Genomic DNA, 18820 nt, shown 5'->3' on the forward strand with positions numbered 1-18820 from the left:
ATAACTTTGTGATGAGCTCACAATACTGTCATTTTGTGTGAATAATTTTAATGCAGTAGTTTTTGTACTGCTTTACTATTTCATTTAAAATGCACAATTTTACTTAGATATCAGACTTCATTTACCATTCTTATCAATAAAATGACTGATAAAGAACTCATATATACATATGGGTTTTGTATGTCTGAGCCCACTGCCAAGCTTCTCAGCCACCCGGCTGCTGGGACCAGCCAAGATGTGGGGAAGAACTGCTGTGCAATTTACTGAGCATGAAAAGAACAGGGCCAAACATCTTTTCACTCAGGCACAGATTTCCTGATTTTGGTTCTCTGGGCATTGGTTGGCCATTGTCTTCTTTGAGTAATTTATTTTCTATGACTTGTGTTGTTTTGTCTACTTATTTCTGGGATTTGGTGCTGTTTTACTTTGAGATTTTATAGATGGAGTCACATTTCCTTGCCTTTGTCCTTATAAGCCTTTACCTGACCCCACTGAATGATTTCCTTCACCTTCTCAGGCACAGAGATTCAGGAGGTCCAGTGGGAAAATGAAGGAGGTGGGGAAGAAGAGAATGCACATGCCTTATAACAGGTGAGATGGTGTAACACAGATGTTAAGTGCCCGATCCCTGCTGGCCATATCTCAAATATGTCTCACAGTCTACCTTCTCCTCTTACTCTTTTTTTTTTCTTTTTTTAACAGGAGGAGCACTCTGTGGGGAGGCGGGAGGAAAGGGAGGCGCTGCCTCTTTCCTTTCCTCCCTCCTCCCCACTGCTCTCCCCTTACTCTTGAGTACACACTGTTATTCATAATTGTCTCAAACTGTTATTTAAATATTTTACATTTGTTAATGTTTTGAAAATTTGCTGAATCTTTCCAAATGCATTGTAAATTTGAGAATAAGCCTAACCATCCCCAGTCTTCAGTAGCAATCATACTGAAGAATGGTTATTATGTCCTTTCCTACACTAAAAACATGAATACATAAGCAGAAATGAACCAGTGGATTCTTTTAAGCAACTATACCAACTATGCCTTTCAAAGCTAATGTGCTTCTTTGTACACTTGACCCTAAAAGAATTTTCCAGCTTTATTGAGATACTAGAGGCCCAGTGAACAAAAATTCGTCCACTCGGGGTGGGGGGGTCCCTCAGCCTGGCCTGCACCCTCTCACAGTCTGGGACCCCTTGGGGGATATCCACCTGCTGGCTTAGGCCCACTCCCTGGGGTATCGGGCCTAAGCTGGCAGTCAGACATTCCTCTGGCAGCCTGGGAGCCCTCAAGGATGTCTGACTGATGGCTTAGGCCCACTCCAGGGGGCCTAAGCCGTCAGTTGGACATCCTTAGCACTGCCAAGTAGGCGAGAGAGGATCCTGCCTCTACCGCTGCGCTCACAGACCTCAGCCCAGCTTGTGGCTGAGTGGAGCTCCCCCTGTGGGAGTGCACTGACCACCAGGGGGCAGCTCCTGCATTGAGCGTCTGCCCCCTGGTGGTCAGTGCAAGTCATAGCAACTGGTCGTTCCTGGTTGTTCTGCCATTAGGGTCAATTTGCATATTACCCTTTTATTATATAGGATAGTTGACATATCCTAAAAGATTTATGTCTCCCAGCTCAAAGGCCCATCAGGAGGATGATCTCACACTACTCTGTTAAATTATGTCAATTTCTTTCTATAAGACATTATTCAACACTTGCCTTCTTGCCCAGGCATTCCTAGATTCACTCTATCAGATCCCAATAAGAACCATCAGTTTTGGCATGCCAACAATCACATGTGTGCCACTATGTAGTAGGTGTGGTTGATAACAGAACTTTCAGTCATTATCCTATATATGTTTCTGATAATTCAACTTAGGTTTGCTCTGTTACCTGCTTTAATTTGTAACTGACACCAAGGTAGAACTTCTAGAGCAGCAGTTCTCAACCTGTGGGTCGCGACCTCTTTGAGGGTTGAACTTCCCTTTCACAGGGGTTGCCTAAGACCATCGGAAAACACATACATAATTACATATTGTTTTTGTGATTAATCACTATACTTTAATTATGTTCAATTTATAACAATGAAAATACATCCTGCGTATCAGATATTTACATTATGATTCATAACAGTAGCAAAATTACAGTTATGAAGTAGCAACGGAAATAATTTTACGGCTGGGGGTCACCACAACATGAGGAACTGTATTAAAGGGTCATGGCATTAGGAAGGTTGAGAACCACTGTTCTAGAGTATGTCTCTTGTCAGTTCTCACATATTCTCATATAATCACATGTCATGTGATGGATGTGCAAGTTATGATCACTGATGATAAATCTGCCCAGAGAAATTCAGCAAAGCTAGGAGATACTGTGTTTTCAACAACCAAGTTTGTAGCCTGGGGAATATATCACTGAAATACTCCAATGATTCAAAGAAAGCACAGAAGAACTCTTCCCTTCTTCTTGCCGATTAGTAAGAAATCCATTACTTCTTGGAAGCTATGTTAGGAAGGGATTAATCAGGCACCCAGACATATCTGGGTCTAGACTGATTATAGAATTTGCAACTGCCGAGTAAATAGAAGCTTCCGAACTTCATTATTCTCAGAGTGAAACACACCCCAAGGCTTCCAGCTAGCTAATAAAAATAAAGTAGAGAAAATTATATACTTTAAGAAGTTCTTTTAAAGACAAATCTTGTTTAAGAAGATTTAATACAAACATTAAGAATGACTAGGAAAATAATGTTATAAATAAGTTTCCAATTTTGTTACTTTGATAGAGCAAAAGCTTTTGACTTGGCTTTAAAAAATGTGTTTAAGAAAGCATTAGCACCAAACAGTAATTTAATAATGCCACTGTTTTTGACAAGCTCAAAGGAAAAAATGCTGTTTCTCCTTGTTCATTATGGAGACAGTGCTATGAAGACAATATCGCATAATGATTGGACTGTTGTTTGGTCACCTAAAGCCAAACATCCTCAGTACAAATCCTACCGAGCTGTATGATTCAGGGCAAATAGGTACACTCATTTTCCTTATTTTACAGAGAGCATAAGGAAGATAAGTGTACCCATTTCAATAGATTTTTGTATTATGTAAGTTAACTAGAGGCCCCATGCACGAATTCATGCACCAGTGGAGTCCCTTGGCCTGGCCTGCGGGATTGGGCCAAAACTGGCTCTCCGACATCCCCTGAGGGGTCCTGGATTGCAAGAGGGCACAGGCCAGGCTGAGAGACCCCACCAGTGCACGGTCGGGGTCAGGGAGGGACACAGGAGGTTGGCCAGTGGGGGAGGGACCACGGAAGGGCTCCAGCCTGTCTAGCTCAGTCCTGATCGGTCGGACTCCACCAGCAAGCTAATCTACCAGTTGGAGCATCTGCCCCTTGGCGGTCAGTGCATGTCATAACAAGTGGTTGAGTGGCCTTAGCATATCATTAGCATATTACGCTTTGATTGGTTGACTGGATGACCGGACACTTAGCATATTAGGCTTTTATTATATAGGATACACTTAAAAGTACTTTGAACAGTGCCTGGCACATGGTTAATGATCAGTAAGTGTAAGCTGTTACCATCACTAGCACCATCCTCATGACCCATTATTACCAACTCTATCATTACTCACTACCATGTATCATGGTCAACTCAACCACTTACTATGACCATCTATCACCCAACTGTCATATCCCACCATCACCCATTATGACCACCCCCACAACTTATCACTACCCACAACTATCATCACATCATCACTAACCACCACCCAACTCAATCATCTCCCATAACGGGCTATAACTACTACTCAACCATCATATCCCACCATCAATATCATTGCTAAGCACCACCCACTATCACCACCCCCATTATCACTCACCATTGTCCATCTTCACCACCTATCACCACCCACCTTTACCCACCATTGCCATCCACTATCCCCATCCTACTCCCACCATCATCAACCACCATAACTATACCCATCATCTACCACAATTACCCATAATACCTTTATCTTTCACTGCTGAGTAAAGGTGACAAAAGTGGCCATGAAGTCCTTTTCAATCACGTTTTAGACATACAAACTTATAAAAGATGTTGAGATCTTGAGGGATCTATTTCTTAGATTCTTCCCATTTCAAATGCCCTAATACTCTTGTTAGAATTATGAACAACAATGACAACTAACACAACTGCAGGCTATGTTTCCAGCCCTAATCTAAGTTTATTATTTCATTTAAACCTCACAACAACTCTGTGAGATATATACTTCTACTAGAGGCCCAGTGAACAAAATTCGTGCATGGGAGGAGGGGGGGAAGTCCCTCAGCCCGGCCCGCACCCTCTCCAATCCAGGACTCCTTGGGGGACATCCGACTGCCTCTCCCACCCGGGACTGCTGGCTCCTAATTGCTTGCCTGCCTGCCTGCCTGATCGCCCCTAACCCCTCTGCCTGCCTGCCCAATCACCCATAACCAGCTCTGCCTGCCTGTCTGATCACCCCTAACTGCTCCCCTACTGGCCTGATCACCCCTAACTGTTCCCCTGCTGGCCTGATAGCCCCTAACTGCCTCTGCCTTGCCCCGCACCCAGGACCCAGGATTCCCTCCTCTGGCCAGTCACAGGCACCTGGGATCTGGGCTTCCCTCCCTCTGGCCAGCCACAGGCATCCAGGACCTGGGCTGGCTTTGCCTGGGCCAGCCGCAGCCGCAGCCACAGGGAACCGTGAGTGGGCGGCTTCGCCTGGACCTCCGCACAGGTGCTGGTGCGTGGGACTGCAAGGCAGGCAGTTTGTCCCTCTCTTGGGCTGCAGGCACAGGTGCTGGCACCCAGGACCGTGGGGCGGGCACCTTGTCCCTCTCCCAGGCCGCAGGTGCAGCTGGCACCTAGGGCCACGGGGACCGTGGGGTGTATGGATTGTCCGTCTCCTGAGCTGCAGGTGCAGGTGCAGCTCCTGGCACCCGGGACCACAGAGTGGGCAGCTTGTCCCTCTCTTGGGCCGCGGCCTGGTTGGTCCCCATTCCTCTCTCGCGAGTTCATTTGTGCCTGGCTGGTACCCATTCCTCTCCCGCGAGTTCATTTGTGCCTGGCTGGTCCCCATTCCTCTCCCATGAGCTCATTTGTGCCTGGCTAGTCCCCATTCTTCTCTCCCCAGTGTTGAGTGTCTGAGCCGTTAGGGCATTATGGCGTGAGGGCATGACAACCATTTGCATATTAGCTCTTTATTATATAGGATTTTATATAGTATATATAAAAAAATACCAGGGCTAGGAAAGTTTTAGTAAGTTGCCTAAATTCACAAAACTAGCAAGCAATAAAGCTACATTTGAACCCAAGACATCCATTCTCTAGCCTGAGTTCTCCCACATCACTCTGCTGTGTTTGAGACACTCATTCTCATTCTTTAGGTATTTAGAAAGATTCAAGATTTTTCTTTCTCATACTCTCCATCTCTCTCTTATTCATGCTCTTTCCTGTGACATCTACTTCCACTATTTAAAGTACAGATTATTTGCATTTCTACTCAGTCCCAAACTGTTGATTGGTTGATCTCTATCCTCTAATCCCAATTAGGGGCATCTCCATTTTGGGTTGTACACTGCAAAATCAGCATGGCCTAAACAAAACCAAACTCATAATTGTCCATCTCAAACTATTTTCTTCTCACATCCAGTTCTTTTTCCTACCCTAAATTGCTAAGCTTCAATGTGACTTCTGTTTGTTTCAACATACCCAGGCCCAGCCACTATAATCATCACTACCACCCAGTTCTATAAATTCTGCCTCTGTAATGTTTTTTTGTTTCTTTGTTACTAATGTTGTGGCCCCACCCCATAACAAAGAAACAGAATTTCTGGAGGATGAGGCCCAGAAATCAGGATTTTAAAAAGATTCCTAGGTGATTCTAATGTGCAGCCAAGGTTGAGAACCACTGCTCTAGACCAATAGATCACTGTGTTTCCTGAGCACAGCATGCTCTAGCCTTCCAGTCACTGTTCATGCTCGTCCCCAGCTGGATCACCTCTCCTACATCTCTGTCCCTATAAGTTTGATCCCTTAAAGCTCATCTCTAACATCACCTACTTCATGAGGCCTTTTCTGATCTTCTCAACTGGATGTGAGTTACCCCTCAGGAAGCCCTCCAGCACCCTGTCTCTGCCTTACTCCACTTATTATAGTGACCTCTGCCATGTGTACTTCCCTTACTAGACTGTAAATTCTTTGAAAGCAGAAGCTAACATTCTTTGCTCAAACCAAATATGTCTTAGTATTACAGAGACACAATAAACATGAAAACAAAATGTATGTATCTTCCTACTGATAGGCCAACTTGCTAGAGCTAGCCGCATTATGAAATGGCATTGTAGAGACTATGTTCAAAGGGCATAAAACAACTTACTAGCAAGGGGGACAGACTAACATTTTGGTCTAGAGTTTAGTTCAGTGTGGTCATATATAACCAGTAGAAGTAATCCAGATAGGAGCATAGCCAGTGGATTCCTTTACCTTCTTAATCTATGCAGACAGTCCCATTAAATGAGTCAATAAAGCTCTTGATTTTGACTGCAAAGGTGGCCAACATGAATAAATTGGCCCTATCTATTTACATAATTTGATGAGCCTTATCCATCCTCAAAATCCACTTTAAGAACATTCTCTTTATTACCACAGTAACTGCATTAATTCTAGGCATGCGATCACTTGGATAGGAAGTAGAACAGACACAGAGGCTACTCTGAAAGTAGTCTCTAAGAAAATGGAGTTCAGCAATTCTGGTGATGAACAAATAGGGACAGAGAGAAGCAAATACAGGTGATTAAGAATTGGGCTGGATGGAATCCAGAGGAACAAAATACAAACATCTCAAAATCTGTGACCCAAGCAGGAAAAGGGAAAACCAGGCAAATGGAAATCATTCAAATATTAAGAATAGAGTATATTACAGTGTAGGAAGGTAAGCATGTGGGATGGGGGTAAAGAGAAATGAGAAAAGCACATCCCATATAATAAAAACCTAGGTGGCAACACCCTTGTGCGATGTCGTCACAAGATGGCTGCTGCAACATCATCACAAGATGGTCACCACACAAAATGGCCTCACAAGATGGCCACCACAAGATGGCTGCCACAAGATAGCCGGCAGGGGAGGGCAGTTGTGGACAATCAGGCTGGCAGGGGAGAGCAGTTTGAGGTGAACAGGACAGCAGGGGAGGGCAGTTGGGGGCAATCGGGCCTGCAGGGGAGGGAAGTTGGGGGCAACCAGGCCTGCAGGGGAGGACAGTTGGGGGATCCAGGCCTGCAGGGGAGAGCAGTTGGGGGTGATCAGGCCTACAGGGGAGGGAAGTTGTGTTCAACCAGGCTGGCAGGAGAGGGCAGTTAGGGGCAACCGGGCCTGCAGGGGAGGGAAGTTGTGTTCAACCAGGCCAGCAGGGGAAGGCAGTTGGGGGGCAATCGGCCCAGCATGGGATGGCACTTGGGGGCAATCAGGCAGGCAGGGGAAGGCAGTTGGGGGATCCAGGCCTGCAGGGGAAGGCAGTTGGGGGTGACCAGGCCTGCAGGGGAGGGAAGTTGTGTTCAACCAGGCTGGCAGGAGAGGGCAGTTAGGGGCGACCAGGCTGGCAGGAGAGGGCAGTTGGGGGCGAGATCAGGCCAGCAGGGGAGGGCAACTTGGGGCGACCAGGCCAGCAGGGGAAGGCAGTTGGGGGTGATCAGGCAGGCAGGGGAGGGCAGTTTGGGGCAATTGGGCCAGCAGGGGAGGGAAGTTTGGGGTAATCAGGCTGGCAGGGAGCTGTTAGGTGTCAATCATGCCACAGGGGAGCGGTTAGGGGGCAATCAGGCAGACAGGCAGGCAGGCAGGTGAGTGGTTAGGAGCCAGCAGTCCCGGATTGTGAAAGGGATGTCCGACTGCTGGTTTAGGTCTGATCCCACAGAGTCCCAGATTGGAAAGGGTGCAGACTGGGCTGAAGGACCCCCCACCCCCATGTGCACGAATTTCGTGCACCGGGCCTCTAGTCTATATATACAAAAGCCAAGTAACTTGAATGATCAGAATGACTGTTCACTATGATGCGCACTGTGGTGGCCAACCGGCTTGATTGGGGCCCTGACTGACTCCCTCAACCTCCCGTGGCCCCCCGCCCCTGGCTGGCCCCGCCCCTGATTGCCTCCACCCTCCACTGGGAGCAGGGCTGGCCAACTTCCAGTGTCCCCTCTTCCCTGCTGGCTTGGTCCTGATTGGCCTCTATCAGGGTGGGCCAGCCAGACCTCACCATGCATGAATTCGTGCACCAGGCCTCTATTTCAGTGGTTCTCAACCTGTGGGTCGCGACCCCTTTGGCAGTTGAACGACCCTTTCACAGGGGTCGCCTAAGACCATCCTGCATATCAGATATTTACATTACAATTCATAACAGTAGCAACATTACAGTTATGAAGTAGCAATGAAAATAATTTTATGGTTGGGTCACGACATGAGGAACTGTATTTAAAGGGCCTGAAGGTTGAGAACCACTGCTCTAGTTGAAATATAATGGTCCTATCATGTCAATATATTTTGAGGTAAATTATCATACTTAAAACAACCATTATGATTGCTCATTAGCTGCAATTCCTTTTTTTTAAATCACTTAACCAGCCCAGCTGGGTTTATTAGCCTGGAAGACCAAACTGGGAGGAGGAAGAATGATCATAACTATAATGTTAAAACAAGTGAATTAGTATTATAACAGAATCTTGGAAGACAAGGTATATTTTCAAGAAAGCAGTCTACTTATTTTATACACTACTCATCACATGATAGACTAGGGCAAGTACAAAATTTTTGTAGACTTGGAATTCACTAAATATGGGAGGTGATTTGCACTAAGAAGAAGAATATTTAGGGTTGCTATAGCAATTTTTTCTCTATGGGATTTAGTTACCTTTTATAGCTTGTACACAGTTATTCTTGATTTCTGTTAATTTATTTATTCATTAGCCATCATTCCATCCATCCATCCACCTGTCCATCCATCTATCCATCCATCTAATAGTCTAAGGATCTGGAGGCATCTCTGCATTTAACTCTGAACTAGTAAGATGAAGGTACTAATAAGCCCCTCTTTTACTGACGGGAGAAGAGATACAGAGAGCTGATAAGCCCAGGCCCACACAGTAAGTTTCTTGCTGCATCTGGCACTAGAACTGAGTACCCGGTCCATTGGATGCTTCTCTTAGTCCTTGTTTGGCCTGAGTCTCCCTGATATCTTTCCACCAGCTGCCACCTGCCTATAGGTATCTATCATCTTTATGGATAGGAAGTAATGCAAAGGATCTTCTTTTCCTGTATTTACCCACAACTGTGCCATCTTAGGTCTGAAAGGCATAGAACCCTTGGGACTCACTGTTCACGAAGACGGCAAACCTCAGGAAGGACAGGTACCGCTCCCCTTCAATGGGGTTCCAGCCGACGTCAGGGTATCCTTTGGCCAGCAGCATGGGGCAGCTCTGGAGGCCACAGCCTGCCAAGTAAGTCACCACCTGCCAAGAACAGTACAAAAGTAAGTGCCCAAGGTTTTTACAAAAGAGCTTAAGTACTGTGCAATTTTGGGACTGGAAGGCTTTCATTTCCCTAAAAGCTAGAGAGAGCCCAAAACTTTTAAATCAAGTAATTTAGTAGATTTAAAGCCAGAACCTCTAATTCATTTTTGTTTCCAAGTAATCAACATGACTGATGATCACCTTTATGTCTGAGGACACCATGTCTGAGGACATCCATTCCCTGGTTTTCCCTGTTCTGGCACGAAGGAGCTACCATTTTAAAATAGTCCTACCTAGGGCGCACCTGGGGAGACAGTGGTGGATCTAGGCTGGCCATGTACACTTGGCCATGTTATTTCATGACCAAATATCCAGTCACTGATTGACTCTCAGTGGGTCCTTAACTAATCAGGGGTCCCTACTCAAGTTCTGCATCAACAACAGTTATCTAAGGGAAAAGCCAAGAAATGAAGGTTGGGGTAAAGAGGCTGCAGCCAGTTATAGATTAGGACTGGCAGTGTTCTCTTTGCTTCCAGGTTACCAGACACTTACCATATGATCTCAGCTCTGTGACATATAGAATATTAGAATCTGCCCACTTTTAGAAGGTGTCAAACAAAAGCCTGGCAAATAGACACTTTCTTGAAATTCAGTTGTTATTCTACTATAACCTTGGATATTTTATGTATACAGGGAGAAGAGGAAAACCCACTAGATTGCAAAACCCTGCTAGTCAGGAGTGGTGTCTTTTTCATTTTTCAATCCCCAGGGTCTCTAACCAATGTCACCCAAACAAATTTAACAAAAAGGAAAAATCCCCAGGGTCTGGCACATATTAGGTGCTCAATAAATGTTTGTCAAGTGAATAATGTATTTGCTGATGTCAAACACTTGAACTCAGTTTGCAAGAATAATGAATTGAAGTCAAAACTCACTAAGAAACTATTGTTGTTCTTAAATCATTAAGAAAATTATTCTGCTTGGAGCTTAGATTTGATTTGGCCTTTAAAATGTCAGGGGGGAAAAAAAAAGAAAACTGAAAAAAAAAATTATCACATCCATGGGGGGGGGGGGGGTGGAAATGTCAGGAAAAACATCAATCAAGGCAGGAATTAGGCAGGGTTTTCAGGATTACAGGTACCAGGCATTTCACTGGCCTCTAAAATAAGTGCGTGCGCGCGCGCGCGCGCGTGTGTGTGTGTGTGTGTGTGTGTGTGTGTGTGTGTGTTCTTGTTGCTGTAGTTCAGTCTTCAGGGACCTAATTTCTGTTGTGTTCAAAAGAAGGAAGGAAATGCAGCATTTATTGGCCCTTTCTCCATCTCTCCCAGGAACAAACGTGGGAAATCTCCTGACATTGGTCTAAACAAAGTCTGTGCACTGTGCTAAGCTGCAGGAATCACTAGAAAGGGGGCAGCACACCTCATCATCCCCTTTACAGATTTTCCTAAGGCCCTGCTTCTCCTCTCTCCCAGCCCCCCCCCCCCCCGGCCTCCGTTTATCATATCTGCATTTTTCAAGGGATGCTCGGGGTCTTTGTTGGGCAGTGTCATTTGCAAAGATGAATGTGGCTGAGGACGGGAACTGAGCACTAAACCTTGTGGCCCTGTCTGGCTATAAGAGAACCGTTAGCTACCTTTTTATACAGGCGCCGGTTTTCACCTCACCACCTAAAACACTCTGCTACTTATTACTGTTTAAATGTATGAATAATAGAGTTCGAGTGAAGTCTGTCCCGTCAGAGGCAGAGACCGTGGCACTGTGGGGCAGCTATCACACAGTGTACAGCTGGTGGCACAGCATTTGAATGTGTGTGTATATGGGGGTTATTTTATTTCAGTTCTAATCACTTCTTATTGAAACCAGGATGTGCTAAAACGCAAACCGGGCTCTTCAGTGAGGCCTTGTCATTTCACTAGAGCATGGTCTCTGGGCCCGGATACTTTTGAAGCCTGGCTCTGACAACACTTACAAGCCCCACGACGTTGAAGATGCTACCTAATCTCTCTCTGCCTCAGTTTCTTCTCCTGTCACAGGGGGCAATAACAAGACGGTGTGTTCCAAGGCTCACATGAGGCGATCAGAGTGGGGTCTGGCAAGCAGGGATTCTGTAGGGCATGCGCTTCTGTTATTAATTGTGATGGCAGCATAAAGTCCAATTCCTGACTCGCCCTCACCTCTCACTCCCCCCACACACTCGGTGCTCCTGTCATAGGCAGCTCCCCGATGCTCAGGCATACCATGCTCTCCTCTCTAAACCTAAAACGCTCCTGGCACGTGGATGATTAGCTCCTACTCACCCCTCAGCTCATCACTTTCTGAGTCTCCTTTAACACCTTCCTGATTCCCTCCCCAGGTTAGGAGCTGCTCTGCCACGTGCTCCCACACCCACCACTCAGGGGATGACCTCTGACTCATCCCCCCTCACCAGGATGCTCTTCTTCACACTCAGAGAATGCACTGTGACTCTTGTCAGCTGCCGGGTCAAGGAAATGTCCCAGAGTGGGGCGGGGAGAAGGTTGGGTGAGTCAGCCCCAGTCACCACCACCAGAGGCGCAGTTTATGGTCCCAGCGTGGGCAGCTCAGTTCTGTCTTATTTGTACATGGATGGGTCAGGTGTGGCATTGGTTTCCTTTATGCCAATTATACAGCTTTCTGTCACGTCCTTCTGGTATGTGAGCATAAGCACGAGGGCCCAGAACTTGATCAGGAACATAGGTGCCTGGTAGTGTTCCATGTGGACCCGGGAGGCTGGGCCTCACGTACACACATGTCCACATACCATGCCTAGGAGGTTGGCAATCTCTGGCCACAGGAGACGCTCTGCTCCTATCATGCGCTGCCAGCTATTCACATTCCACCCCTTTTCACTGAGGGTGAAGGAGGTTCTGATGGAACCACCTGCTTTGGTCTGCACCTGCTTGGCTGCGCTGTACACAGGAAAGAGCAAGCACAGTGCCTCCCCAGGGCCAGGTACCTTCTCGAGGTCTGGTTCCTCTAAGCCCAGTGCTAACTCGTTGTTGTCCATCACGGAGGAGGCGGCCACATCTAGCGGAGTGGATCCCCTCATCGACGGGGAGGCTGAGGAGGGAGGAAAGAAAGAGAGAAAAAGGGACCAAGAGAACACCCCTCGCTGAGCTGAGACTGCAGTGCACACAACTGGCCAGCAGAGGACAGCAAACACTAAACCTGGCTCAGGTCACTGTTGTGCCTGATTTCAGAACAGCTCTATTTTCTTCCGTCCTCCCTCTCCTTTTAACACCTCCCCCTCCCCGCCCCCACTCATTACTGATTGAGTACAGATTAAGTTGGAAAATCAGTTCATGGGATCAGCTGGGACCACGCATTTTCAAGTGCTTTTCTAGCATGAAACTTCCTGGGGTCGTCGTTTGATGATCACCCCACAGACTCAGGTGTCACTTGAACAACTAAGCTCAAGTGACTTGGCCATTTCTGAAGCCACCACCTAGAATTTAAAAATAGCCTCAAACAGCATTTGCTCATACAGTTATCAGGTCACCAATGTTGTCTTTGGTTTTTCGTTGTCTGGTCCTTAGGCCAGAATTAAGAAAACCTTCGGGTGGCATTGTACAAAAAGGTTGGTAGCCTGAGGTTGCAGTTGATAAATTGGAAGCCTGAGATTTCAGATATCATGTGCACGGATGTGTGTATCTGCGTCATTTGGTTTACGTTCAGAACACTGAGTGAGGCACATGTTTCATGCTGCTTTTCTTGCGGTGGTGGTGGGTTCACACTGCTTATCCACCTTACAGCTACAGAAAGCACTGGCTGGTTGGCCAATAGGACAGGCATGCCGCCTACAGCCAGCCTGGCCGGAAGGGACTGCATCCATGACCTTGGTCTCACTAGCACTGCTCCGTGGTCCACTGAGTGGGCCGGGAGGAGCTGTGTCCCCAGACTGTATCTGCCATTTCAGGCAGCATTTTATAAACCTGGTCCCAAGAGAGAGGAGGTAGACTGTGTGACTATGCCCACAAACCTGACACCGGTGCTGGGTGGGAGCAACATCCCTACTTGTTGGAGAGCAGAGACATGGACTCATTATTTTATTTGTTTTTAGACCAGGCAGGGGTCCTTTTCCTATTAAAAAATCCCACAGAGCCTGGCTGGTATTGCTCAGTGGTTGAGCATCAACGTATGAACCAGGAAGTCACAGTTCGATTCCTGATCAAGGCACATGCCTGGATTGCAGGCTTGATGCCCAGTGTGGGGTGTGCAAGAGGCAGCCAATCAATGATTCACTCTCATCATTGATGTTTCTATCTCTCTCTAGCCCTCTCCCTTCCTCTCTGAAATCAATAGAAAAATATTAAAAATAATCCCACAGAATGCGAGTGGCTTCTTTCCTTTCACCCCCTGAGTAAGTGGTCAGCAGGGGGAGTGTCACCTCTGAGCCCCAATGTGGAAGTTACAAGGTGACATACCTAGGCCAACACTGCTATTCTCCAGCAGGTAACTCAGGTGCTCAAACATGGCCTTCTGATTCTGCCGGCTAATTCGACAGAAATAGCAAAGGAAGCGGCAACAGCTAGCCACCATCTTTGGAAAAGCGATCTGTAGGGAGAAGTAGGAAGTGTCAGGAAAAGAATCTATCATGAGGTCTTTCTGGAAAGTCTGACTTCGAAGAGTCCTAGGTTGAAGTCTGGCAAGCTGTGAACAGTTTGGGAAAGTAAATTTTCTCCTTACCTCCAGCTTGTGCCAAGACTTAGTCATAGGAGAGACAGAGAGTATACACCTAAGGAGAGGCTTCCAAAAATACTGACAGCTAGTTATAGTTCCTGAAATATCTTTCTCAAAGGAAACAGACATCAAACAAGAATCGCAGTCATCCTCAGATGCCACATGAAATTGCAAGGCCCCACACCAGCTACTGTTTCTAACTAGGAAGGGGGTGGGCAGAACTGTGATGGGAAATTTCAGGAGGGAGATGGGTGATCATAGACAAATGAGGCCCAGCGCTAGGTCAAACCCGAGTCCTCTGGGTAAAGGCTGGCCCTCCAGTTGTGGAAGCCTCAAGGCCTCACCTTCTCCGCCTGCAAGTCTTCCCCAACTAGTTCTGTCCTCCTCTCCTATGAGCTCCTAGGTAACTGGATTCACACAATTTAGCACTGAGATGCCATCTTCTATTACTGTTGATGGTGTTTGGCTTTTCTGCTGATCAAAGTAATTAGCATCTCCAGGGCCTGGCCATGTCTTACTTTTGATCCAATATAGTGCTCAGTAAATGGTGTCAGAGTTAACCTTGCTCAGGATCCTAAGAAGCCCTCTATTCCCCCATTAGAATCCTGGAGGTGCTCAAAGAAGCAATGTTCTGACAGCTGCTCAGGCACCAAACCTTTGCTCAGGGATCTTCTGGAGAGAATCTACTTTCCCAAGAGCACAGACGGGAGTAATTGAGCTTGGCATCTGTTCTCCCGTCACACTCTGCTTCTCAATACTGGCAGGACCCCTTTCCTAGGACCCCGGCTCTCTAAAAATTTCAACATATTTTTGAAAACATACCCCATCTTCTGCTTTCAGAAGCTATCTGACTCTGAGGAGGACCCCAGACAAACTGGGCCCTGTTTCCTCCTTCCTCCTTGCCAGCAGGAGCTCCCCCTGACAGCGGGCACCTTACAGAGACCGGTCAGGATGTCCTCAGGAGCGTGGCTCACAGAGGAAACCCACACACTCCCGAGGGGATGCCGCCAGGATCCTTATTAAGATCTTGTTCTCCTTTAAAACAGCCATCTGCTGACCCAGCACAGGACACACCAGGCTCCTAAGCGGACCAGGAAGAATTCCAGCTGGGAGGGGGCGGGGCTGCAGAGGACGGTAAACATAGAGCAGCTGAAAGCCAGTGGAACAAGTGAGAGAAACTCCTGAGCTTTTCGGGCTGAAGCTCTCGCTCTGGTTGGAGGCCATTGAGCAGCATCGTCCATCTGTGGGCTCCTTCCTGGCACTGTGTATGCCCCTCCCTCTCCCTGGGAAGAGTAACTGAATCAATGGGCTCCAGCCATGTGGCTGCAAGCAGGTTGCCTCTGTGTCCCTGCCCAGGGGTCAAGTTCTGCCATTACCTGAGATTTCTCTGCGCCCAGCACGTTCACCATCACCTCCATCACCGTCTCGTGCATGCCGAGGACGCGCATGAGGTTGGGGTGCTGGTAAAACACCTTGTTGTTCATTATGTCTCTAGGGTAAGGACCAGAGAGAGATGTCAGCTAGTGCTTACTTCAGTGTTATGAAAATTCAGGGATGAGAACACACTCACACACACACACACACACACACACACACACACACACACACTCAGGGTGAACAGTGTAAATGGGACAGGCTATGTCTACTGCAAGGGCTGAGGGAGAGGCTGATTCAGTAGCTTTTCTGTCTTTCCATAAAGTCTCTTTATTTCTACTGGAAGATTCTTCTTTGGAAATGAGTTTGAGGAATGCACACATACCCCCACCCCATCTGGTATCCTCACAGCCCTTGCCCTGGGCCCTGGTGATAGAGGCTCAAGAGTGGTGGGATGGAACAGTCAACAGCGGAAGGGCTGCAGTTCTAATTCTTGATTTTAATAAAATGAAACTGTGAGCTGGTCAGTGAACCTATTTAGGCCTTCATTTTCTCATCTGCAAAATGGACGTGCTATGTTACCCAAGTAAAGGAGGTCTTCTTAACGTCTAAAATGCTATCTTTTTGACAACATGGCTTCTAAGAATGAGACACAAGCTATTGTTATGGGAAAATGTATTGCAGAACTAACAAAAATGACACTCAAGGAGAGTCCTGAGAGAGGAAGGGGTAGGTAGTAGTGTTTCAGAAGGAAGTCCCAGCAGTTTTCTAGTCAAAAGCAGATGGGCTCAAAAGGTATCTTTCTTATTGGGTTGAACACACTGTCCCTTCCTCTAACTTTTTTCAGTGCTTCCCTGAGGCTATTTGCATCAGATTCAAGCTAAATAACTGTTTTTCTCCAAGGCTCCTCCCCACTTCTTCTGGCAATGTCCCTTCACTCTGATTAGCAGGTAGCCTGGTCTGTCAGGTTATGAAAGGGGACTGCTGTGGCAAGGATGTAATCCCACAGGGTGCCTGCAGGAGGGGCACACAGAGATGGTATATGATTTGACTCTGGAGCATCCATACAGCAAGGTAAACCAGTTTTCCCACATGGTGTTCTTCTGAGACTTGCACTGCACCGTGAATGACCTACCCCAGCCCATTGATCATGAGCAGCTCCTCTTCCTTGCCCATCCTGACGCTGAGGAGGCAGCGAATCTGGCCGAGGGCAGCCAGCAGGTTGATGGTGTCACTCACGGAGGCCTGGCTGATGGTGTAGGTCTTCCGCAGGGCCTGCAGCAGCTCCCCAATGCTGTCGTACTGCCTCCGAAGGAGGTTGAACATCATCCGGATTAGGTCTGCATCCTGGATCTGGTCCTCCTGGGCCCAGCGGATCATCGTCTGTGAGATGAGTTCCTTCAGTGTTGCTAGAAGGACAATAGAAAGGACCGGTACTGTGGCCATCCCAGCTCAGGGAGAGCTGTGTACCTCAGCTACTTTATTCAATCATAAAACACATCATCATCATCAGCTGATCAAGGTTAACAATTTTTTTTTTTTTGGAACAAAGCTGGAGGTATCATACTACTTAACTTTATACTACAAAGTGACTATACAAAACAGCATGATACTGGCAGAAAAACAGACACACAGACCAATGGAACAGAATTGGGAGCCTAGAAATAAACCCATGTTTATATGGACAAATAATTTTTGACAAAGGAGCCAAAAACATACAATGGAGAAAAGAAAGCCTCTTCAATAAATGGTGCTGAGAAAATTGTAAAGCCACATGCAAAAGAATGAAACTAGACTACTGTTTGTCCCCATATACAAAAATTAACTCAAAATGGATCAAAGACCTAAAATAAGACCTGAAACAGTAAATTACATAGAAGAAGACATAGGTACTAAACTTATAGAACTTGGTCTTAGAGAAAGTTTTATGAATTTGAGCCCAAAGTGAAGGGAAGTAAAGGCAAAAAATAAATGAATGGGACTATATCAAACCAAAAAGCTTCTGCATAGCAAAAGAAAACACCAACAAAATGAAAAGGCAACCAATCCAATGGGAGAAGATATTTGCAAACAACAGCTCTGACGAGGGGTTAATATCCAAAATATAAAAGATTCATACAGCCTAACACCAAACAAACAATCTAATTAAAAAATGGGTGGAGGACCTGAACAAACACTTCTCCCAAGAAAAGATACAAATGGCCAACAGATATATGAAAAGATGCTCAACCTCACTAGCTATTAGGGAAATGCAAATCAAAACTAGTATAAGATACCACTTCACATCTGTGAGAATGGCTATAATCAACAAGACACATAATAACAAGTGTTGAAAAGGTTGTGGAGAAAAAGGAACTCTCATTTACTGCTGGTGGGAATGTAAACTAGTACATGGAAAACAGTATTGAAGTTCCTCAAAAAATTAAAAATAGAGTTACGTATGGACCCAGCAATTCCTCTCCTGGGTATATACTTGAATAACTCAAAATCATGTATGCACAAAGATATATGCACCCCTATGTTCATTGCAGCATTAGTCTCAGTAGCCAAGACATGGAAACAATTGAAGTGTCCTTCAATAGATGATTGAATAAAGAAGATGTGGTACATACATACAATGGAATACTACTCATTCATAAAAGATGAAATACTGCCATTTGTGACAACATGGATGGATCTTGAGAGTATCATGATAAGTGAAAAAAGTAAGGCAGAAAAAGGCAAGAACCATACAATTTCATTCATATGTGGGTTATAAAACTGAAAGTAACAAATGGAAAAACAAGATAAATAACCAAACAAAAACTCATAGACACAGAGAACAGTATGGTGGTTATCAAAGGGAAGGGATCGAGGGAGATAGTAAAGGGTAAAGAGGGTTAAATACATGGTGATGGAAGAAGATTTGACTTGGGGTGATAAACATATAATGCAATACACAGATGATGTATCATAGAATTGTGCACTTGAAACCAATATAATCTTATTAACCAAGGTCACTCCAATAAATTTAATTAAAAACTTTCTAAGGATGGTGTATGGAATGCAGAGAAGTAGAATATGTTGACAAAAGACACATACGTGCTTTTTCTTCATATGCTACAAGAAAAGAATATCTCAATTTCATACTGAGGGTGCTAAATATTCTATTCTGATTAAATTATATTTAAATAGATGCTGGAAATAGAAGACTAAATAAAACACTCTTCTTGACTTCAGGGTGCTCATGAGCTAGAAATTTACATTTTAAT

At 45.9% G+C, this 18820-nt stretch overlaps 1 protein-coding gene across 1 annotated transcript in view; it reads right to left on the reverse strand.

Moving 5' to 3' along the window:
* The window catches only part of RYR3 (ryanodine receptor 3), a 370839-nt gene that overhangs the window by 133136 nt on the left and 218883 nt on the right, over positions 1–18820 (reverse strand). The window contains exons 39-43 of the mRNA XM_036346438.1: positions 16705–16978; positions 15572–15686; positions 13940–14069; positions 12472–12575; positions 9362–9497 (exon numbers count right to left, since the gene is read on the reverse strand). Coding sequence (XP_036202331.1) covers positions 9362–9497; positions 12472–12575; positions 13940–14069; positions 15572–15686; positions 16705–16978 — 759 coding nt within the window. The remainder of the gene's footprint in view (positions 1–9361; positions 9498–12471; positions 12576–13939; positions 14070–15571; positions 15687–16704; positions 16979–18820) is intronic.

The sequence above is a fragment of the Myotis myotis genome, unplaced genomic scaffold (assembly GCF_014108235.1).
Source record: "Myotis myotis isolate mMyoMyo1 unplaced genomic scaffold, mMyoMyo1.p scaffold_m19_p_1, whole genome shotgun sequence".
NCBI classification, from domain to species: Eukaryota; Metazoa; Chordata; class Mammalia; order Chiroptera; family Vespertilionidae; genus Myotis; species Myotis myotis.